We start from the raw sequence: 25152 nt of genomic DNA on the forward strand, positions 1-25152 counted from the left end.
AAGTAGCTTGCACATGCTACTCAATGTATTTCTGAGAACCACAGTTCATAGACCTGTCATACTACAAAACTTTGTGTAGCCCCAGCCTTAGAGATATATTCCCATACATGACTATCAGAAAATTGGATTCTGTGGCTATAGAAAAGATTTAAATACTTGTGGAACAAAATACATGCAGTAAAAAGTGTAAAGACCAGCGGGTTGTGGACCCACTGTGCTCTCAAACGGTTTGACTTAGGGCCACCTTTAAAGGCGTTATCTTAGTATCCACCTGGTATTCACCCTTTAACCCCGAAACGGGACTCTGGACTTTGCTGTGGAGAGACCACCAGGTTGCTACTTCTGGAGCAGCTGGCCCAGTGGACCAGGAGACAACGGTGAAGTACACCATGGGTACAGGCACTGGCAGATGATACCGTGGCAGAGAGGTGTAAATCTGAAGTCATAGTTCGTAACAGGTAGCGGGTCTTCAGGCTCATTGCAGGACACCAATTGCCAACAGGTAGTAGGCTTTAGGCTTGTATCAGGTAGCAGGATTCAGACTGGCAGCAGGTAGTAGGATACAGACTGGTAGCAAGTAGCATGATACCGACAGTCAGCGGCTAGCAGAATACGGACTGGTAGCAGGATACAGACAAGTAGATGGCAGCAGGATGCAGACTAGTAGCGGGTAGAAGAACACGGACTCTTAGTTCCTAGAAGGATGCAGACTGGTAGCGGGGTAGCAGGATACCGGCTACTAACAGGTATCGGGATACTGACTGCTAGCAGGTAGCAAGATGCGGATGGGTATCAGGTAGCGGAATGCAAACAGGAACCTTCACAGGAAACAACTATGTTCACCAAAGTTGCTCCAGGTGACCAGAGGAGCGGACATAAATAGGCCCAGAGCATCAGGGATTGGATAGTAAAGATTGTGAATACACGCACTGCCACTTTATAAGACCGCCAGGGAGTGCGCACCCTATGGGACACGCAGCAGTGAACAGTAGAGGAGGAGTTCAGCCACGGGAGGTAGAGAGGAAGCACTGGCGGCCACAAGCAGCAGAGGAGACAGGACACCAGCGAGGAAGGTGAGCGGCCTGGAGATGGAAACACACTGCAGGAGCAGCGCCCACTGCCGGTGTTACAAAAAGATTGTGGCTTATTCCTTTCTGCTTGCTCTCTATCAAACAAATGTATTTATTACGCTCACGTGGCTGTTTTGCGTTCCACCGGTAAGCACAACAGTGACACCTTTCGCCTACACAAGGGAACTACATTGAAAAGACTCAAACTACTATGTTTCATTGTGTATATTTTTTCAGAATATATATATATATATATATATATATATATATATATAGTACAAAAAGCGACACGCCAATAGGCATAAACAAAATATTTATTCACCGATAGGGAAAAGGCAGAGTTTCAAATCTCTTAGAAAGTCTTTAAGCATTTTACCCACAATACAGGTTAAACTTGTGGACCTATGGTTTCCGGGCTCACTTTTTAGCCCGTTTTGAATATTGGAATGACATTTGCTATACTCCAGTCATAGAATTTTAGACAAACAATGAGTGCAGTTTTTTTCTCAGCAGGAATCATATGCTTACAATTGATATATATATATATATATAGATATATATATATATATATATATATACACACACACACACACACACACACACACACACACACACAACGTATTCAATGGGGCGGCATTCTGGATCCAAATTGAGGGTGCTCAACTCACCAGGTTGACCTCCAAACCTGGAATTTTAGCAAAAAATAGTACAAAAAGAGCGGCACACCAATAGATAAAATATTTATTCACCCATAGTGAAAAGTAGTCATTTTCAAGTAAAGTGAATAAGTGATGCTAGGTTATATATACACACCCAGCTCATACATAAATTTACAAATATTAGCATAATTTATACACATGATTAAGGACAACTTTAGACGTCAATTATAAACAAAGTGTAAAGTGTATAGTGCAATCTCATCATGACATATCAAAGCTATGAAATATAAAAGATCAACATAGGAAATACATAAAAAAGACATGAACATTTCTCATTCAATGTACAAACATTAAATATCCCTAATCACTTCCATATGTATCAAATCCATTATTCTAGTAGATTAAGCATACCGTAAATAAAGAACTGGCACTCACCCGGGGGAACTAACTATCCACATGTTCATTTGTGTATGTTTGTTACTAGCACTTCTGCGCCTGCGTAATCACCACCTTGCAGGTGAGCTAGTCACATGTTGCTGGTAACCAATGGGCATGGAGCTAGCGCAATTGCACATATCTCACTATGACCTGAAAACACCATCTTAATGAAGCAAATGTCATGCCAATATTTAAAACTGGGTCAAGAAGTGAGTCTCGAAACTATAGTCCTGTAAGTTTATCCTGCATTGTGGGGGAAAATTTTAACCACTTCGGGACAAAGCCATTTTTTGATTTTTCATTTTTTAACTCCCCACATTCCAAGAGCTAACTTTTTTATTGTTCCGTCAATGGAGCAGTGTGAGGGCTTATTTTTTGCGGCATGAGTTGCAGTTTCTTTTGGTACCATTTATAGATCCATATAATGTACTGGGAAACTGAAAAAAATATATTTGCGAGCTGAAGTTGGAAAAAACTGTGATTCCTCATTTGTTTTTTGGGTTTCGTTTTTATGACTTTCACCGTGCGTTAAAAACGACAACATATCTTTATTCTGTGGCTCAATATGATTACGGTGATATCAAATTTATATGTTTTGTTTTAGATTTTACTATATTTTTATTGATAATAAACTTTTTGTTAAAAAAATAATGTTTTGTTTTGCCACATTCTGAGAGCCATAACTTTTTTATTTTTTCACAGATTGAGCGGTGTGAGGGCTTATTTTTTGCGGAATGAGCTGTAGTTTTTATCGCTACCATTTTTTGGAACGTAGAACTTTTTGGCATTTTACATTTTTATTTTTTTACAGTGTTCACCATGCACATTAAATAACGCTATATTGTAATAGTTGTAATATTGTAATAGTTCAGACTTTTAAAGACGCAGCGAAACCAATTTTGTTTACTTTTTTATTTTTAACATTACTTTAGGGGGAAAATGGTATTTTGAACTTTTCATATATATTTTTTCACTACTAAAAACTTTTTTCACTTTTTTTTTACAGACTTTATTGTTCCCCTAGGGGACTTGAACCACCAAACGTATTGCAGTATATCGTCATTTTTGCAGGCTTCTGTTAAGCCCTACCACAGGCAGGGCTTAACAGAGTCGGAGTGAAGGCAGTCCTGGGGGCCTACATTAGGCCCCTGGGCTGCCATAACAACCATCGTCACCCCTCGATCTCAGTGCAGGGGGGGGGGGGGTGAGCTGTCGCCCCCTATTTTCAACGCCTCAGATACTGCGGCCGCGATTGACCGCAGCATTTGAAGGGTCAAACAGCCAGAAACAGCGCAATCGCTACTCCCGGCTGTTAGTTCTGGGTGGCCGCTGTAAAATACAACCGACACCCACAGCATATGGAGCGCGCTCCAAACATTCCCCCCCGTACCCGGATGTAATGGCACGTTCGGATGCGCGAAGGGGTTAAAGATTTTCTAAGAGATTCAATGAGAATAAAGGTATAACTCCATATCAGCGTGGATTTATGAGGAATCGGTCCAGTCAAATCTGGAGTAGTTGAAGGCTTGGGGAGAGAAGTGGCAAATGAGGTATAACACTGATAAATGTGAGGCTATGCACTTGGGAAGAAAAAATACATGTCACCATTACATACTAAATAGGAAAACACTGGGTGAAATGGACATGGAAATGGACTTTTAGTTGGAATTTTAGTCAGCTGCTGCAAGGCAAATAAGAACATGGGGTGCATCAAAAGGGGCATATATGCACATGATGAGAACATCGTTCTACCACTTTATAAAACACTAGTCAGATTGCACATGGAATTTTCTTTTCCAGATAAGCTTACAGCCAACATGTATAAATAGATCACTACAGATACCTGAACAATGATGCTGGATTCGGGGATATTTTCAGAAACTGTGGCCTCATAACTACTCTTCAAAAAGATGGGTCTGTTATCATTGATGTCCAGTACTTTCACAAGGACAGTGGCTGTTCCTGTTTTCCGATTTCCTGCTGGTCCATTGTCTGCAAATAGTCATTACAAATTAATTCTAAACAACATATAAAGACTAATAACATTATGTGTATATATATATATATATATATATATATATATATATATATATATGTATACGATACAAAAATCAGGCAGCACTCCGTACAAATCAAGGTGAAACAAGAGGGTACAGCTGTCTATGGGACAATAAAGTACCCTCTTGTTTCACCTTGATTTGTACGGAGTGCTGCCTGATTTTTGTATCGTATTGATTTGGGATCCTGGTCTGTTCCCGTTGGCTTGCACCCACACTGCGCCGGTGCTGCTGGATCTATTTGTTCCTCTATATATATGTATATATATATATATGTATGTATATATATATATATATATATTTTTTTATATATATATATATATCTACACACACACACACACACACACACACACACACACACACACACACACACACACACACACACACACACACACACACACAGTGCATTCGGAAAGTCTTTAGACCCTTTATTTCACATTTTACTATGTTGAGGCCTATATATATATATATATATATATATATATATATATATATGTATAACAGAAAAAAAGCAGCACTCAAAGATAAATTCCAAAATCGATATGCGTGCCCAGCAGGTAACCCTGATCCAAGGATAATGAATATATATAGAAAGAAATCCCGGAGCACTCCGGTATAGCAAATGAAGGTAATTTATTTCAAACAGCAAAACAGGATGCAACATTTTTGTCCAACCTTAGGACCTTTTTCAAGCATGGTGCCACATTGATAACAGTGATATAAATAGCATGTGCATCATTTACATAATGAACCATCAATATAGTGTAGTACAAATTTTAAAAGAGTACATAATAAACTCAGTTCATGAAATGTGTTTGCAATAGCAGTGTACATGTGATAAATACATAACATAAAAAAACATATTCCAACATTAAATAAAAACATATATGCTTGATTACTATATAATCAAACATGCAAAAACATGTGATAAATTAGGACATTAGGGCCACTCTATTAGCATGGATTACATACTACAGTCCTGACTGGTGAGTGGCCCTAATTAAACAGGAGATATATATATATATATATATATATATACGGTATATATACACACACACACACACACACACACACACACACACACACGCACACACATATATACAGTACTGTGCAAACATTTTATACAGATGTGGAGAAATGCTGCAAAGTAAGAATGCTTTCAGAAATAGAAGTGTTACTAGTTTTATTGTTTATCAATTAACAAAATACAAAGTGAATGAACAGAAGCGAGATCAAAATCAAATCAGTAATTTGGTGTGATCACCCTTTTCCTTCAAAACAGCATCAATTCTTCTAGGTACACTTGCACAAAGTCATGTCTTTTGTAGGATTATTGTCAGGTGTATTATTAACCAATTATACCAAACGGGTGATAATGATCATCGTTTTCACATGTAGGTTGAAACATAGTCATTAACTAACAAACAGTTGTGTAGGAGGTTTAAAACTGGGTGAGAAACAGCCAAACTCTGCTACAAAGGTGAAGTTGTAGAAAACAATTTAATGTCATTGGTCCACCATGGCATGACTGATCACAGCAACACGACACAAGGTAGTTATACTGGATCAGCAAGGTCCCCCTCAGGCAAAGATTTCAAATCAGACTGGGGTTTCAATATGTGCTGTTCAAGCTCTTTTGAAGAAGAACAAAAAATTGCAATGTTGAGGACAGTAGACGCAGTGGTCGGCCATGGAAACTTGGTGAAGCAGATCAAAGACACATCCTGCTTACTTTCCTTCGAAATCAGAAGATGTCAAGCAGTGCCATCAGCTCAAAACTGGCAGATGTTATGAAATCGCTAGTTGAGCAGTTCCCAGGGTGGAAGTTTATGGAATTGCTAGGTGAGTGATTCCACAAAGGCGGCTGGAGACTGTCGGGAGTGAGCATTCAAATAAATCCGCAACCCCAAATCCATCACAACTCTGATCAACAGAGTCTAAGGCTACTCTATGGTGTTCGCCAGAGCCCACCACAAGGCAGATTGGTTTTTGCTGCATAGAACCCAGGATGTTTTAGCAGAGTTCAGTGTTGGATAAGAGGTGCAATGCAGGAAATACCGGAACAGGTAACAAGACAGCCAGAGGGTGAACAGAGAATCCAACTCACAAAGCTAGGGGATGTTAGGAATAGCAGGAGGTCAGAACCAGCCGGGATCAGAAAGTTCAAATACAAGCCGAGGTCCAGTTCCAGGAAGTCAAAAGGCAAAAGGTAGAGGGTATACTCAGTAGCTTGATCAAAACACAAGGAAACCAGGAAATTCACAAGCAAAGACAAAGGGGAGGAAGCTACATATAAATACTCCACCATTACACCTAACAGGAAGAAAGGCAAAGAAGTGGGATAAGCTCAACAAGTAAAACCAGAACCACCCAGAAGCTAGACTAGTAGTCATGGCGATCATAAAGGAACAGATGTTTCCTAACAGCAGAAACCTGTGGGATCCAGGTACACCCATCTACTGTTCAGTGAAGTCCGGCCAGAGCTGTTCATCATGGATAAATTGTGGCCAAAAAGCCATACCTTTGCAGTGGAAACAAGACAAATTGACTCAACTATGCACAAAACATTGGGTGCAGAAAAATGGCAGCAGGTGCTCTAGACTGATGAGTCAAAATTTAAAATATTTGGCTGCAAAAGAAGGCAGTTTGTTTGTCGAAGGGATGGAGAGCGGTACAATAATACGTGTCTGTAGGCAACTGTGAAGCAAGGTGGAGGTTCCTTGCAGGTTTCCAAATAGAATCAGGGATTTGGTCAGGATTAATGGTGTCCTCAATGCTGAGAAATACAGGCAGAAATTTATCCATCATGAAATACCATCAGGGAGGTTTCTGATTGGCTCGAAAATTTGTCTGCAGCAGAACAACGACCCCATACATACAGCCAATGTCATTAAGAGCCATCTTCAGCGTAAAGAAGAACAAGGAGCGCTGTAAGTGATGATATGGCCCCCACAGAGCCTTGATCTCAACATCATTGAGTCTGTGTGGGATTACATGAAGAGGCAGAAGGATTTGAGGGAGCCTACATCCACAGAAGGTCTGTTGTTAGTTCTCCAAGATGTTTGGAACTACCTCCCTGCCGAGTTCCTTCAAAAACTGTGTGCAAATGTACCTAGAAGAATTCATTCTGTTTTGAAGGCAAAGGGTGGTCACATCAAATATTGATTCGAATTATATTTCTCTTCTGTTCATTCTATTCGTTCACATAAAAACTATTAGCACTTCTATTTATGAAAGCATTCTCACTTTGCCGCATTTCTCCACAACTGCATAAAACTTCTGTACAGTGCTGTATATATATATATATATATATATATATATATATATATATATATATATATATATATAGCCAAAAATCCAAATACGAGGCAGCACTCCAATGTTAGTGAAAAAATAAGGATCTGTTTATTTCACCAAACGCAACATTTCAGCGCTACTCGATGGGGCTTGAGAAAGGCCCCATCGAGTAGGGCTGAAACATTGCGTTTGGCGAAATAAACAGATCCTTATTTTTTCACTAACATTGGAGTGCCGCCTCGTATTTAGATTTTTGGCTACAATACTTATAAGACTGGTCGTGTGTCTGGCGAGGATTTGCACCCTATACTACTAAAGGTGGTGTTACTTTGTTTTAAAAAAACGTTTTTGGATATATCTATACCTATATATATATATATATATATATATATATATATATATATATATATATATCCCAAAAACATAATATATATATATCCAATACATATATATAAAAATTGAATGTCTATTATTAGGAATAACAATGCACTATAAACTTCTGCAAGTATTTCCACGTTATAAACGAATAGAATTTTAAATAAATGTTTGAATAATCTTGTATATTATTTTTTAGAATTCCCTTATATATCTTCATACAAAATATGTACTGATAAATACCTTGTGAGGGAACTATTAAAATCAATCCATAGCTAAAGTGGTTGAATCAAATGGACAACTCCAATTAATATGCCCTATTAGAATATAAGGATGCCATAGATTAGGTTTCCCTTCTCTATTAGCCTTGGCATAATACAAGGTCACTCATGCAGCCACTACATGGAAAATATGTGGTATCCTGCAGCTTTGTCTGGTAAACTGGCTTTGAAATACTTATTTACATCCCAGCTCCTGGACTCTCAGGGCTAAAAATCAAGCAGCGAATATTTATATATTTAAGATTAATATGATGTATATAGTCATTGGAAAATATACTTGTGTTTGACTTTTTTTGCTGTTTGGGGTTCTAACAGCAGCTTCAATATGCAAATTGTATTTTCCTACCTATAGCTTCTAGGATCAGACTGTAAGAAGCCATGGTTTCCCGGTCAAGATTCACAACTGTTCTCAGAATGCCATCACGAAACCCAACCATAAACTTCCCATCTTGGTTTCCTCCTGCAATAAAAATTGATCTTGTTTAAAATAAAAACCGAAGACATGACTGCACATTATCCAACATATTGACGGTATAGGAACTTCGTATGTGGGATAGATGCTTGGATTTCTGTCACATTAAAGCACATACTGTATATTGTTAGTAGTCAGTCAACATTTTGAATAGATAACGTGAACCTTAAAGGCTATGTACGCCTATGAAATTTGTGCAACTTTGTAATTGCTTTTTAGTAAAAATTATTTGTACTTTTTGAGATAGAGCTGCTTTGTATCCTGTAAACAGAGCTGCTGTATCTAGCACTGAAACCTGTAGCCGTCAGGTCCGTGATACTGAAGGGCTCAGTGTCAGCTGGTTCTGCGTATCTCTGACACGCAGGATCCACCTCTTATCGATCACATCTAAGTTATGAACTTAGATGTGATCTGTAATAGCTCCATCCTGCTGAGTAAATCTGCACTTAGCTCCACAATTGAATAACCATTTACCACCACAGCTATTGAGCTCATTTCTTGGTTTTTGTCTTATGCTCCACTTTTACAATTTCTGCTGTTGAACTATTCAACAAGTTCATTGTTTTTTTTTCTTATGCTCGCACCACTGCTTATCCAACAATCATCTGACCATCAAAGTTTGAGAGATCAGGTAGAGGTCACGTAGTTGATCAACATTAGGGTTATATAGTTTAGAAAAAAAAAAGACAGCTGAGGGGTGACCTAATAATTATGTAGAAATATATCAAACGTTAATATAGAGATCTCCCTCATGAACTATTTATACCGAGGACTATAACAAGGGGGCATCGATTACATCTAGAGGACACACAGTTTCTACACCAACATTGGAGGAGATTCTTTACAGTAACAGCAGTGAGAATATGGAGCTTTCTCCCAGGAGACATTGTCCAGGTTAATCCAGTTAAATAATTTAAAAAGGGACTGGGTTGTCTTTCTTGAAATAAATAAAGTTTTTAGAACTAGATGACTGGATATAGGTTGTTGATCTACAGATTTATTGAAATATTTGAAGTCGGGAAGGATTTTTCTCTCTCTCAGATGAGGAAAATAAGCTAGTGTCTCATGGGAGTGGTTTGCCTACCTCTGGATTAACATTGCAGGAGAATAAGCTGAAGTGGATGGCTGGATTTATGTATTTTTTCAACCTTACATTAGTAGATATTGTTACTTTGTTATCCGTTATGTTACCACTATTGTAGCTGCTGAATGTTTTCACGAGTACCTTCGTATACCTCCCAGTTATTGGAAAGTCAGCATTATCTGTGTAATAACCACTTTACATAAAATGTTTTGCTAGTCATAATAAATAAGTGTATATCTCTATGTCTTCTTAATTTGTTTGTCTTTAAGTTGGACACCGAGGCTCCATCGTCTTGAGAAAAATTTTATTTACTCATACAGGACCAGCAAAGTGGCATAACTTCAGTTGTCAGAGCAGCGTGAATCATACTAGCAAGCCAAAGAAGCGCTTAAAGTTTTTTTTGGGGGGACTATACATTGACAACCTATTCTTAGTGTTGTGCTTGGTACTGCAGCTCAACGCCTCTCAGCCCCATTCGTTGAGCTGTAGTACCAGGCACAGTAACACTTGTATCGACATTGCTGATCTAGGTACTACAGTGAAAGTTTTCTGCTGGGGGTCAGACTTCCACTGAATATATATTGATGACCTATACGAAGGATAGTCCACTACTGTAAAATCCACGAAGACCCCTTTAAACCCTCTTACCATGTACTTATGTACTAAGAGTGATAAAAGGCTCCTTAAGGGCATTTTTTTGTCACCCCACAAAATATGAGATAGAGAAGGGGTAGAGAAAATTGAGGATAGGTTAGCTTTTGTGTAAATTGGCGCAAGCTGCATAGCTGATGGTGCCGGGTAGTCTGGGGGAGATGTAAGATGTAAGCTGTAAGGAAACAATGTTGAGAGGCTTTGGCCGAAATTAGAGAGCAAAGGTGATATTACACGGCCCGATGTGGGCCGTGTAAACGAGCGCTGATCAACGAGACAGCTTCTTTATCGGTGCTTGTTTGCTCCTTTCACAAGGAGCTAGTATGGGGACGAGCGCTCATTACTCCGATCTCTCGTTCCCATACATTTTTATCATGTCGGCAGCACTCCTCCCTGGGAGTTTGTAGGTGTAGCGGACTAATTGTGCTTGTACTTACAGGGTGAATCTGTAACAACTCACCCATTGCTTATTATAAATGTTTCCTTTGTCTTTTGAGATGTTGAGATGTTTTGAAGCAGGATTGCGGCACCTCACACACATGGAGTCAGTAGCTATAGGTCACGGCGAGCTAACCACATGCTGTGCAGCAGGGTTTCTCATCTGTGGTGGTATACAGGCTGTTCGATCTGTCCCTGGTTCGGATGAACTCAAGCAATCACGAAGGTTGAACAAGGTTGACCAACGTTTGCTAAGGGAGAGCCATTGCAGGTACATTAGAAGTTGGTGGGAGGGTCAGCGGCAGGTGTGCCCAGAGGCGTAGCTATGTTCTCCTGCACCCGGGGAAATAATTCAGATTGGTGGCCCCCCCAAAACTTATTTCCCGACATTTACTTTCCCCTGGACATGTTTGCTTTCTCTACCAATCAATGAGGAGTCATTTTTTTTTTTCACTTTTTTTTTAATGTAACTCGAGCATATAACCATTTCTACATTTTACAAGCAATATAGTTATATAAGGGAGTTATCATACCAATAAATGAAAAGAAAATATATTAAAGAGGTCACACACAGCCCCCTTGTAAATAGCGCCACACACAGCACCCCTCTTGTAGATAGCGCCACACACAGCCCCCCTTGTTTATAGTGCCACACACAGCCTCCTTGTAGATAGCACCACACACAGCCTCCTTGTAGATAGCACCACACACAGCCTCCTTGTAGATAGCACCACACACAGCACCCCTCTTGTAGATAGCGCCACACACAGTCCCCCTTCTTTATAGTGCCACACACAACCCCCTTGTAGATAGTGCTACACACAGCCCCCTTGTAGATATTGCACACAGCCCTTCCTTGTAGATGGTGCCACACAGCCCCCCCTTTTAGATGGTGCCACACAGCCACCTTGTAGATAGTATCACACAGCCCCCATTGTAGATAGTGCCACACACAGCCCCCTCGTGTAGACCGCGCCACACACAGCCCCCCCTTGTAGATAGCGCCATATAGCCAGCCCTGTAGATAGTGCCATGCAGCCCACATTGTAGATAGTGCCACGCAGCCCCCATTGTAGATAGTGCCACGCAGCCCCTCTTGGCAGATGATGCCACACAGCCCTCCTTATTAATGGTGCCACACAGCCCCCCCTTGTAGACGGTGCCACACAGCCCCCCTTGTAGATGGTACCACACAGCCCCCCCTTGTAGGTGGTGCCACACAGCCCCCTTTAGATGTTGGCACACAGCCACCCAATAAATGGTGCAACACAGCCCCCCTTGTAGATGATTCCACACAGCCCCCCCCCATGTAGAAATAAATAAATGCTCCGAGACCATTGCGTAGGCTGGCGTAATCCAGTTACATCATCACGCCGGCCTGCGCTTGGACTCAGCGTCTTATAGGCTGCAGGGCTAATAAGGCAGGTAGCAGCTCCACCATAGTATTAAATTGGATCTGCATCCTGAGGACGCAGAAACAATTGAATGTGGCAGTCGCTAGCACCGGGGCGCCACCCGGTTCTAGCGATGCCAGCGGGCATGAGGGGGCCCGCGTTGCTTGGCTCATAAATGTAATGTGCCCGGTGGCGCTGGCCCCGTAGCAGCAGTGGGCCCTGAGTGGTTGAGACCACCGTAGAACAGCCATATCGATATACGCTGTTTTAATACGGATGCTCTGCAGCACCCCCCGTTCCCTACATCGTAGTTGCGCCAAGGGCACATGCACCGCCTACCCGCCCTTACTACGCCCCTTGGTGTGCCCCTGCCCATGGTGTGCGGTGCCACAATCTGTTGGGTTCACCTAACTACAGTATGCTATACATTTTTAAAAATAAAAAGTAATTACATAATAAAGTGTTGTGTGTTTATTTGTGTGTTTGGGGGTTTCAAATGTGCAGTCCTTGTGGCGAGCGGTAATGAAACTGAGGGAAGAAGTACGAGTACTCATGATATTGAGATTGTTCATTTTCTGATAATCTTTTCAATGAAAGAGGAAAATGTAAATGCTCATGGCCGTTTATTTACATCAATGTTCAAATATATTCCCCAAAAGAATATAAGAAATGACTACAAACAAAGCAAGAAGCATAAATATTCATTGAAGTCGTTTTCGCAAAATGAACATCAGAAGTGTCAAATCAGCGTGGGTACAGCTGAGATCACTACAGTTCTCAAGGACAGCAGGATCCTGGTGCTCCACTGCATTCTATAGGATTCAGACTGATGTATTTTGCCACATTTCTGTCATGATAAAAAAGTAGGAGACCTATTAACAAATCCATTGTCGTATCTTTGTTTCCCTTTTTTTTGTAAATTATATTTTAATCCCCCACAACATTTTCAATGATCTGCTCCAGTATTTTAAAGGAGCATGTACTACTTTCAGTAGGGTAGAGGGATGGTGAAACTTAAGAAAACTTGACAGAAGAAGAACAATTGTAGAAAATGACAAAATGTGAAAAATCACAGCACAACAGAATAATTTTCCATAGAAGCCAATGACTGTTTATTTAGGCTTAACGCACAAAGCTATTTTACGGTTCCGTATAACCTTCTATGGCGCCCTTTTGTGTCTTTGATTTCATACAGAGGCACTCAGGATTTTTCTGTCAAATGTCATGCCAATTCTTGTAATTCTTCATAATGTATGTAATTTTCCCCTACAAGCATTGATTGTAGGGGTGAATATTCCCTACATATAACGCTGCACAGATTACCAGCAGTGGAGGGACTATGTGTCACTGTACAGACTCTTCCGTATATTAACACTGATTTTATTTTTTTTACTAGTTCCTGATGCACCACTATTATGGAACATATGGACCCAGTTTTAGGGTAAGTCTGCGTGAGGAGCCTCCATTGAAGATCCAATAAATTATGACGGACAAAATAGGGCAGCATGCTGGGTAAAATGACAGACACCGTAATGGAAACTCGACAGACCCCATCATGGTCATAGTTTATGCTAAATTTATCAGGTAAAATGCATTTTGTCTTCTTCTTTTTGTTGGCAAAGCATTAGAAAATATGGTTGAAGAGAAATGCCATTAGTGGATATGAAGAGACCTTGGTAAAAGCAGAGGATTAAAAAAGGTGACATCTAGATAGGTGGAGACGATTACAGAAATAGTGGGCAATAGAGAGCCCACTAGTTATGTATAAAGAAAAGAGTTAAGCGTAGGGAAAAAAGTTTTCACAATTACCACTAGAGGGCGAATCATTACCACTGTTGCTGTTGCTTGTACCATACCAACTAGTGTGATCCATTTGATTTTAAAGAGCGTGACATGAACTGCCTTAGAAATCTTGACAAACATTAAGTGGCAACTATCAATAATGGAATAGTAGTCTTCACTTAAAGGAAACGCTAATAAGACATTTTACAAGTTGTACACTTTACTTTAGGCAATAGGAAATGAATCCTTATATAGCCACTTTCATTAGTCATGCCCCAAACTTCCTCTGGCATTTATGGTGTCGATTTACAAATTTAAACTTTACAAATTATTTGTCCCCATTCTTTATGTCACCTGTTCCAAGGTGTTGAATTTGATATTATCTGGAATAGTGTCATACAAGATAGATAACTACCTGTTAGAGGAATAGCCTGGTGAAAAATCTGTAGCAGGGAAGACCCCACTATTAAATGTTGTTGTGCGCAATGACTTCACACTGGGTAATAAAGCTCAGTCTGTAATTATTACATTATTGTGTAATTATTATAATACTCCATCACACCTCTGCCCGGCCTCCTTCATAAAAATAGGCTCTGTTCACACCACATTTTCCTTTTATGTTTACTGTTTATCTTGTTAAAAACAGAAGGAAATGGATGCTATATATTTGAATCTTTCCTATCTTTAACATCAAAGGGAATTTAAAAAATGTTCTCATGACGAAACCATATAAAGGGATTTTAAATATGCACTTTTAACTTACACTGAACAAAACATATGGAAATGTTAACATAATTTTTGGGTTAAAGGTGGAACCTAAAACAAAGACTAAATGTGGTGGGTACAGAGACTTTGTGGCAGAGTTATTTGGGCCCTCTCAGACACAAGGGCCTGGGCATGACTGCAGCTCTTGTAGCCCCTATAGACATTGCTGTACTTTTTAAGACATGCTAGCTTTTCCTCCCATAAATTATTACATTAATGGGGTGAAGACCTAAAGAAGACCTTTGCCCATGTGCCCTATCAGGGCATATGAATGTAATAGAGGGGATGCAGTATTCAGGACCCCCTCTAGGAGCCCAGTCTGTCCATGCATTAAATGGCTTGTATTGCTACATTTTCCCTGCAGCAGACACTGTATAGTCATATAAACATGATTCTGCCAGTAATAACAACTGATCGCCGGGGGTTAGATAAGCCGTGCCCATGACAATCAAGTTAGAGAGTATATTGTTATATGTACAAGTTATACATGCTTAAAGTCCACAAAATTCCAAAAGTGCCCCCATAGTGCCCCCCACACAGTATAATGCCCCAATAGTGCCTCCCACACAGTATAATTCCCTCATAGTGCCCTCACACAGTATAATGCCTCAATAGTGCCCTCTATACAGTATAATGCCCCTACAGTGCCTGCCCACACAGTATATTGCCCTCATAATACCTCCTAAAAACAATACAATAAATATCCCTCTACAGGTCTCCTTCAGTCTGGGCAGTGAGTGGCTCGACGCAGGCATGCATGATGACATCACTGCATCCCACCTGTCTGCATTTAGCTACTTTCAGGAGGTGTCAGAAAGTGAATGGTGGAGCAGAGAGCTCACTGCTTCCTGCTCCACCATTGGATTCAAGTGTATTTGCCTCCTGAAGATGCAGATACAGTTGAAACCGGGACACTGCCCAGAATCCATGACTGTCCTGCTGGATCCGGGATGGTTAGGAGGCAACAGGATATCGCAATTGACAGTATAATTGGAAATCATATTGCAGGTCGCTGATTTCAGCTCACATGTGTCTATTATGGCAATAGGCAGTAATATTGTATAGAAGATGGTTGCTAGGGAGAAAAGGAGCCCTGGTCTAGTGTGCATAAATATGAAATTAAATGTAACGGTTAGGCAGTGTTCACACTTGTATTGTCTCCTTTTCATTAGGTTTGAGTTAGCAGTCTGCAGCCCTACTGTCCAAAATTGACTCATTATCCATCAGGATTTTGCTGGGATCTGCATAGATTCTGCATAGGTTTCATGGCTTCGTTATGGACGGATGTCATGACACTAGTGTGAACAAATTTAGTGTCTCCACTGTGAACAACTTGCAGATAAGTAGGTGGCAATGACGGTTGTCAGTGGTTAAAAAGGCCCCTGAAAACGTTGTAAAATAATTTAAATGAAAGCAGTGTGCAACCTTACTGATACTTAATAGCACAGAAGTTTATTTTTAAAAGTCTGTATAAATACACTGTTGTGACAGGACATTAAAAGTTCCAGTACCTCCTTTCTTAGACGAAGATTCCACATCTCTTAAAGGGTCAACATGTGAAGTGGCCCTTTAAGAGATTTCAAAAGGGGCTGAAGGTTCTGTTTTGAGGTGTACTAATAAAATTAAACAAAGCTGTCCAAGTCATATTAACCGATTATCAGAGTATTTACCGCTAAGAATAGATGGGAGGCTACTCTGGACTTTGGCAAAAACGAGATCTTCATCTTTTGAATGGAGTTATACTTCACAGGAAACACAAAACTTCTAATTTAGGAATTAATGCTATGAATGAAGTAAAATACCTGTTATGAAGTAACTGAGCTCAGCATTTAATCCTGTATCTGCATCCGAGCAATTCAGACGTGCCACAATGAAATCTCGAGGTACATTCTCCGCCAGTGAAATGTTGTACAAAGCTGGGTAAAATGTGGGGCTTTCATCATTGATGTCCACAACTAAAAACAGGATATAAGAAATTCAGAATTTATAGCGAAAACATTTTTAACTACAGTTAAGTGTTTATGGATCTAAGCACCGATTTTGCATTCAGAAATTCTTTGCGTGGGTCCAAACAGGAAACATTGCACCGCAATAAAACCTTTTGCTACCAGATTACTAGATTCAGTTCAGATTGTTGTTTACATGCTTTAATTGTAGCAAATACAATAGCCATATATGACGTGAAAGACATTTTTCTGATCTGATCAGTGATTAGTTACATATGATGGGTAAACCGGAATTATTGCTACAAGTCAACATTCTCAGTATTATTGCAGCATATATTACAAAGCAGAAATTCATTCTAAGTAGAGACGAGCAAATGGATTTTAAACAAATCTAATTTGGTCCAAATTTCCCATAAGTTTCCGACTCCGAAATCTGAAACTTTTGGGGTTTATGGCACAAAAGAAACGGAAAAATGCTGGCCTCAGGCATTTAACAGATGAGAAAAGGGAAAAAGCTAGAAAATAAGTTAATTTTTTTTAATTTTAGGAGTGCAATCGCAAGTGCCCCGATTCCCCTATTTGACTCTATGATGTCTTCTAGGACTGTATCCAACTTGGATATAGTACTAGAAGATATCAGAGAGTCAGACAAGGCAATTGAGGCACTTGTGATTTGCAGTGAATTTGTTCGGACCAAAGTGAACTGGACAGCCGATTCAAAGCGTCGGCCCCAAACGAACTTTCAGAGATTTGCTTGGTTTTTTAAAACATACCTTAAAGGGGTTTTTCCATGAGAGATATTTATGACATATCCACAGCATATGTCATAAATGTCAGATAGATGTCGGTCCCACCTCTAGGACCCGCACATATCTCCAGAACCGTGCTCCCTACACCCCGTTCTGCTGCTGTGTTGCGACTGAATTTCGACTATGAAAATGGTTACATGATCAGGAGTTACGAAAACAGCGTATCTCGCTCAGCTACGCTGTTTCCATAAGTCCCATAGAACTGAATGGTAGTTAGGGAAACAGTGTAACTCGCATGCTACGCTGCTTCCGTAACTGCCATTCAGTACTATGGGAGTTACGGGAACAGCATAGCTCAGCGAGATACGATGTTTTCGTAACTGCCCACCATATAATCAGGAAGTGGCCCGGGAGGCAGCGAGAACAGACAAGAGTAGAACGGGTTTAGGGGGCCCCGTTCTAGAGATCGGTGCGGGTTCCAGAGGTGGGACCTGCATCTATCTGACATTTATGACATAAATATCTCTGATGGGGAAACCCCTTTAACTATTCAAATTTTTAAAAGATACCTATTACTTTACCTGAATACTGCCTGGTCAAGTGAAGGTAGTATTTAAAGGATAGAGTGTAAAACTGCATATAAAAATATGTAAAGTACTTTGTATATGTATTTGTATATGATGAAGTAACAAAGAAAAAAAACACTGTAAAGAAAACTGAAAATTACCACGAACAGTAAGAGTACTGGTAGAGCTTTTAGATGGAGATCCTGCATCACTGGCTACTACCCGGAGATAATATTCCACAATACTTTCTCTGTCTAGAACAGTTGTAGATGTGACTAGCCCACTTGTACTATTTATAATGAAGTCCATTCGTGGCATTCCAACTTGCATTCGATACATTACTTGACCATTCAGACCTTCATCTAGGTCAACAGCCACCACCTGCAGATTAGTTTATAAAAAAAAAAAAGAAGTATGTATTTAATCAAATATCTAAACGAGCATCATTCACTGTTCTAGAAGATTTTGAAATTCACGTGTTTTTTTGCAATTTTTTTTTAGGTGTTCTTTTTTATTTAGCAAATGTAAAAACCTTGTCTGTTTTTTTGTTAAGAAAGGCTCCAAACAAATGTGCTTTTTTTCTCGCCTCCCATTGATTTCAATCAAGGTTCCGAAGCGGAAACCGCTCCAATATATGGCATGATGCTTTTTTCCTCCGCTAGAAGACAATAAAACGTCCGAGAAAAAAATGCCTCTATGTCCCATTGAAATTAATAGAGGAAACTTCAGGGCCTTTTCTGGCACCAGATATGGATACTGCTTTACAGAAGTAACATGGCACATAGAAAACAATAGTCTGGAGCTGACCCATTGGAGGGAATATATTAACTTTTCTATGACAGTTTTCTAGCGTAGAAAAGTCGCAAATAACACAAAAGTTGAACATTCTCGGTTAAAACATAGAATTTTGTGCAGTTTCCTCTGTTTGCGTCACTTTTTGAGCTCAGTGAAAAAGTGCGGGGCAACCCACGGACTGACAATTTTATCATAGTTTATGCCAGAAACCGGCGTAAATTATGGCGCTAATCTAAACCAGCTCATGGCTGGCGTAAATTTTTCAATTTCTGGCGCGCTAATTGCCGGCGATGTGCCAAATTTATTAAAAAGCGTGCACCTCTTTATAAATCAGGCACATTTTACTCCAACTTTTTTTTATATTAAGCCTGGCGTATGACAGTCTTAATAATTTCCGCCATTTAATTGAGTTTTCTAGGCACACTATGTGACTTGTGCAGAGGTCATTGTGCAAGTCAGGATAGAAGGGGATCTGTTCCAGCAAAACGACGGATCCAGTGCACAACAGACACAAACGGAAACCACGGGCACCGGATCCGTCACCATTGAAATCAATGGTGATGGAAACCTAAACCTCTGCTTTCCGTTTGTGTCAGTTTGTGTCTGTTCAGGGTCCCGTTCTGATGGAAAGAACGGGACCCCAATGCAGATGTGAACAGAGCCTAAGAGGTTTGACCTGTCACTTTCCTAGTTGTTCGGCAGTAAATGTGAGGTCACATGACCAGTCGGTAAGCTCTCAGCATGTACACAAGGCTACACAATTATGTATTTAAAAGTGTTGGACTGGGACAGATTCCCTAATAAAGAGTCATTTTGCTTTAGAAACACAGATATTCACAGTGTAATTGATATAAACAGTGTAACCCTATGTATAATATACTGTATATTTCATATCATTCCAAATAAATTGCTCAAAAATATACAAAGCAATAGCATGTTGGTGAGGTGACAGATGGTCTTTAAATGCCTTAAGCTACAATAGGTTGTTGTTTTTTTTATCTTTTGCAGACTTGCATTCATTTTTCTTTACAATTTGAATTCATTTAGTTGTTTGGAAAATACAGACATGATTACCTGGAATACAGATGCTCCGACAGGCGTGCCCTCCAGGATCTCTGCAGTGAATGGCAGATTCTGAAATGTGGGGTCATTATCATTAAGATCCAGTAAATTTACAGAAACTGTAGCGCTACTTGTAGCACGGAGAGGAGGTTTTCCACCTGCCAAGTAAAGATGAGATCACATTAATAACGTGCAAAAGTGAGAATACAGAAAAATCTGTGCATGCTTAAGTGTATTCATTACATTTTAATACATTATTTACAAAGCAGGTATCATTGTGTTGTTATACTGTAAGTGTTTTTTATTTAGTAAACTACAGCTAAACTAAGCTCAATATTTGCTTAAAAATAATCAAAATTTAAATCCAACTGAGGTTCTGTGCATATCAAGTATTTGGCCCGTAGTTAATGTATACACTGGCGAAAGCTTCCAACGCATACATTAAACGTAGGCTGTGACAAATGCCTTAAGAGTGTCAACCGTCACTATAGAGTTTAGTGGTATACATTAGTCGTATACTCATGACCCTGTTCATGACATATACGTTAAACAGATATAGTGTAAAGGGGAAGGAAGCCACTGTTAGGCATCCATGTAGTGCATGCGCCGCCCATAAACTACAATGGCTTTCATTTAATGTATATATATATATATATATATATATATATATATATATATATATATATATATATATATATCACAAAAGGCTATTGAAATGCTCATGACGTATATGTAAAATGTATACCTGTGACGTATGCCATACAGTGGTATACATCACACATATCACATATTAAAAAAAGTATACAGCGGTATACTTTTTTGCAGGATCCCTCGGGATGGAAAAGCATAGTCTACTACGTTATTCAATTCTAAAAAAAATAGGTATATTGAGAAATACCAGCCCGACTGAGGCCACTCTTTTGGTCTCAGTCAGGCTAATGGAGCCCTATGGACACATTTAGCATTTACATCGCAAGCTTTCCCTATGGACACGCTAAATGTAGGGCCAAAACTTAGTATTGCATGTATAAGGGATTGTCAAAAAATGTCATGGATTATATGTTTTGAATCTTTCTTATGGCTGTAACAGCCACTGTAAATTGAAACATTGTAAATTGTTATCAATCATGACACTTAAAAAGGAACCCTGGGAGTGATGTAAAGCTATAGACAAGCAACCAAACTCTCACATGAGGGCGCATATTTATTTCAATGAGGGGTAGGGGAATAAGCCACTGTCAGATATCTCTTGAAGGAACAGAGAATATTCAACATGCCCTATCTTACTTTTTCTCAACATCTTCCATCTGGGGACAGTCCCCTATACACATGAGATTCTCTGTCGGTCAATCTGGTCTATAACAACTGGTTTGGCCAATTATTCTTTCATGTGTTTAGCCAGCTTAATCTCGGAGTCTACATAATTGAATTACATTCCTGAGAGATTCCAAGTATGATGATTAACTACATTCTTATGACTAGAGTTTGAGCTCTAATGGCAACCACTGAGCACAGAAGACTGAGGAACCAACATAGGTAGTAATTATAACATCATCACTGTGTCCAACCAAATTATGGAGTCTTGAATACTCACGGTCTGTTACAGAAATAACAATTCTTCTCATCATTTCTGCTTCTTGTGGATTTGGGTTCTCCCTGTCTAAGACTATTCCAGTAGTACGGATTTTTCCTGTGGTACTATTCAGAGTATAAAATTTGTTTGAAGGGTTGATGCTATACACTAGTGTGCCATTTTCAGCAAGGTCTGGATCTAAAGCTACCACCTGTTGAAATAATATGACATGAAAGATTGAGAAACAAAGTAGTATAAACATTTCAGAGAGCCATGTTCTCATTGGCAAGAGAAATAAGACAATATCTTGAATTAACATAATTCAGATTCCTACATTTTTATAATAAGGAAAAAAAGTTAATATTTAGAAATAATTATGTTACTGATCTGAAAGAACAACAACTACACAGTCCACAAATACAAAAAGTACAGATTAAATCAAAAGTTGGCAGCCATTGCTGTGACTAGTGAATTCAGTTTATATACACTGCTGATTTGGCAATTGATGAAAATTGTAAAATTAAAATATTTTAAAATTAAAAATATTTTTTTTGTAATTTCTTTGTTATTAGACTTTTATAAGCTACCAATTATAGTGTCAGGTTTGTACATAGATCCATTCATACAGTTCACAGTGTTCAGAAATATGTTTCATATAACAGCATGATCCCCAATGTTACATATAGAACAAAGGGTTTATCAAAAATTACAGTTGCAAAAAACCTGTGGAAAGAACAATCTAATGTACCTTTGACTAAATTATTCCCTCATGTGGAGACACCATCTCCGTCAGAGTTTTTGGGTAGTCACGCTCTGAGTTTAATCCATCACTCTTAGGGTATGTTCACACGCAGAGTCAAAAGCGTCTCAAAATACGGAGCAGTTTTCAAGAGAAAACAGCTCCTGATTTTCAGACGTTTTTTGTGCCACTCGCGATTTTCGCGATTTTCGCTGCGTTTTTCACGGCCGCTTTTGGAGCTTTTTTTATTAGAGTCTATGGATAACAGCTCCAAAAACGTCCCAAGAAGTGTCCTGCACTTCTTTTTCGCGGCCGTTTTTTTACACGTAAAAAAACAGCGAAAAACGCTCTGTCGGAACAGAACACCGTTTTCCCATTGAAACCAATGGCCAGACGTTCTGCTTCCGATTTTTTGGCCGTTTTTCAGGCATTTACGGACAGAAAAACGGACGAAAATAGGCCGTGTGAAAATACCCTCACTTAACCAAGCATTGTGACAAGTTTTCTTTTACGCGAGCTCTCACCTGGTTTGAATGCTACGTCTGGATGCCTAAACCAATTCCCAAGTTTCTTTCTAAGCTTTATCTTAAATTTTTACTATTGGATAAGCCAGTAAAGCTGTTATATATCTTGTCTTGGGAGAAAGAATTGGGAATAAGCCTCTAAGACTCCGATACAAAATTTATCCTAAACCATTCTTACAGATTCTCTAGGTGTATTAGTTTACAGGAAAATTATTTTCAACTTTTATCCAGGTGGTACAGGACACCTGAACTCTTGTACCACTTCAACCTGATGGATAACCAATTATGTTGGAGGTTCAACTCCTCTATTAGCTCTCTAGCCCACATTTGGTGGCATTGCCCTTCCATAAAAGTTTTCTGGGATAATATTGAGAAAGCTTTGAGAGACATGGGAGTATTGACGTCTCCCCTCTCAGCTGATATGGTGATCCTATCTAGACCCTCTATATCTTATTCGTATACCTGCAGCAGCTAAATTGTTAATACCACTTCATTGGCTTCAAAAAGACCCGCCAACCCATCAAGAATGGCTTAATAAAACTCATCAAATTTGTAGAAACCGATTCCCACCCCACATTCTTAAAAATTTGAAAACCCTGGTTACAGTGGTGGGGGTACTTTGACTCTGATTGCCTAGATGCAAATTATCCTATAATGTGCTGTCTGTGTTATGTACACAACTTTGTGATTTGCTTTAAAGTTATAATGTATGATGATGTATTGGGACCGCATTCCAGTTCCTTTGTTGTAGACCTTTATATTTATATGCCATTTATATTTGACATCTTGAGAGAGTATATTGTTATTTTGCAATACTTGATTTCCGAATAATATTTATATCTTATCTTCTATTCAGCTGTGTTTAACTAAAGCGCTGTCATGTTTTAGAGAAACCATAGCTATAACACTGGGTCATGGACGTTATGTGTTGGACACATAGATATAGACCTGTGAATCATAATGAGCTGAAAGAGGGTGGCACAGAAGAGAGCAGCCCAGTGGACACTTCTCCCGAGCCCGAAATAATAGACTTTATTTTCTCTAAACCGCGCCAAGGCTTTTGAGATTTTAACATCAACAAAGTGGATTAGAATCATCAGACATGTCATATTGCCCGCAGTTCATCATGATACCCGCTGTGGCAGGTTTCCTTTTAGTCTGTGTTCCATCTTTTTTCCCCCTAAAACAAATATAGGTACAGCAACTAAGTCAATATATGAATTTAAAGACTCTTAGATTCAATTTAATAATCCAAGGAAAATGTTCTCAAACGTAAAAACCCAAACATTTGCAAAATATGACAAAAAAAATATTATTTTGATTTCTGTCAATAGAAAGTGAAACCGGACCAAACGTTGATTTCAAAGTACATTTACAGTCATTTGTGAATATTGTATTGTGCAAAGAGTTAAGCTTTTACATTTTTATTATGTTTAGCTATTAAGAGCCATAAAATACTGAGCACCTAAAATGGTTTGTTTATTTTATAGCAGTTGAAAGAAAAACTTTAATTAATTTTTGTCTCCAGGATTATAAATCCAGTCTAAATGGTTCAGGCTGGTATGTGTGTGTTTGCAAGCTCTTAAAATGGCTCATTTGTTTTAGAGTGTAAGCAAGCCATGTGTTTTAAATGGCTATGAACGGATGTGTAGTTTCCAGAACACGAATATATAACAGACTTTTTAGTGTATTACTGTAGAATTGTAGATGAATACAATAATGCTAAAGGTAATCTAAAACGTGAATGGTACAATGTAGCTGCAATGTACCTAAATATAGAGATTGCCAATGACACCCAAAATCCATAAATACAGGTAATGCAACTGATGGGAATGACTTGTTTATGGATAAATAGAATAACCTCTGCGTATCAATAGTGTTCTTTCTGAATCCCTTTAAGATGTAGCCATTTTGGGCTTTAGAGCCACACAAATTTTTTTATTTTGGCACGCTGGAAAGTCGAATTTTCTGCAGGTCCAATTCTAATCTTTATATATATCATTGGGGTATATCCTTTAACCTTTATGAATTTAACCCTTTCAGTTACAATGTCTTTAGATGCCTGAATATCTAATGCTAAATTTTTACTTTGGAATAACACCAATTTTTTTTTCTAATTTGCGGCAGTTTTATAAAAAGAAAAATACACAAAAATAAGAAATAAAATGCAAATTTTTTTTTTTTATTTAATTTAATTAGTTTAGCCAAACAAAATTATTTCCTCACTTTCTTGTGTATAATGATACCAAATACATGTTCCATGCACACCCTTCATCATCGCTATAATGCCCGAGAATATTGGTCTCCATTTTTCTTTCAATTGCCCTGCCTACCTTTAGCTGCTATGTGACATATGTAAATGGAAAAAAGCATTTGTGTACACAATTTTTTACTGTTTTTGAAAAAGCTAATTGGGACGGGGCTGGGGTGACAAA

General features: G+C 39.0%; 1 protein-coding gene across 3 annotated transcripts in view; it reads right to left on the reverse strand.

Moving 5' to 3' along the window:
- The window catches only part of CDH23 (cadherin related 23), an 818455-nt gene that overhangs the window by 201045 nt on the left and 592258 nt on the right, over positions 1-25152 (reverse strand). For all 3 annotated transcript variants that reach the window (XM_075841683.1, XM_075841681.1, XM_075841682.1), the window contains exons 22-27: positions 21476-21665; positions 19894-20039; positions 18186-18405; positions 16566-16718; positions 8524-8637; positions 4011-4159 (exon numbers count right to left, since the gene is read on the reverse strand). In XM_075841683.1, coding sequence (XP_075697798.1) covers positions 4011-4159; positions 8524-8637; positions 16566-16718; positions 18186-18405; positions 19894-20039; positions 21476-21665 — 972 coding nt within the window. The remainder of the gene's footprint in view (positions 1-4010; positions 4160-8523; positions 8638-16565; positions 16719-18185; positions 18406-19893; positions 20040-21475; positions 21666-25152) is intronic.

This window comes from Rhinoderma darwinii, chromosome 11 (genome assembly GCF_050947455.1).
Source record: "Rhinoderma darwinii isolate aRhiDar2 chromosome 11, aRhiDar2.hap1, whole genome shotgun sequence".
Lineage (NCBI taxonomy): Eukaryota > Metazoa > Chordata > Amphibia > Anura > Rhinodermatidae > Rhinoderma > Rhinoderma darwinii.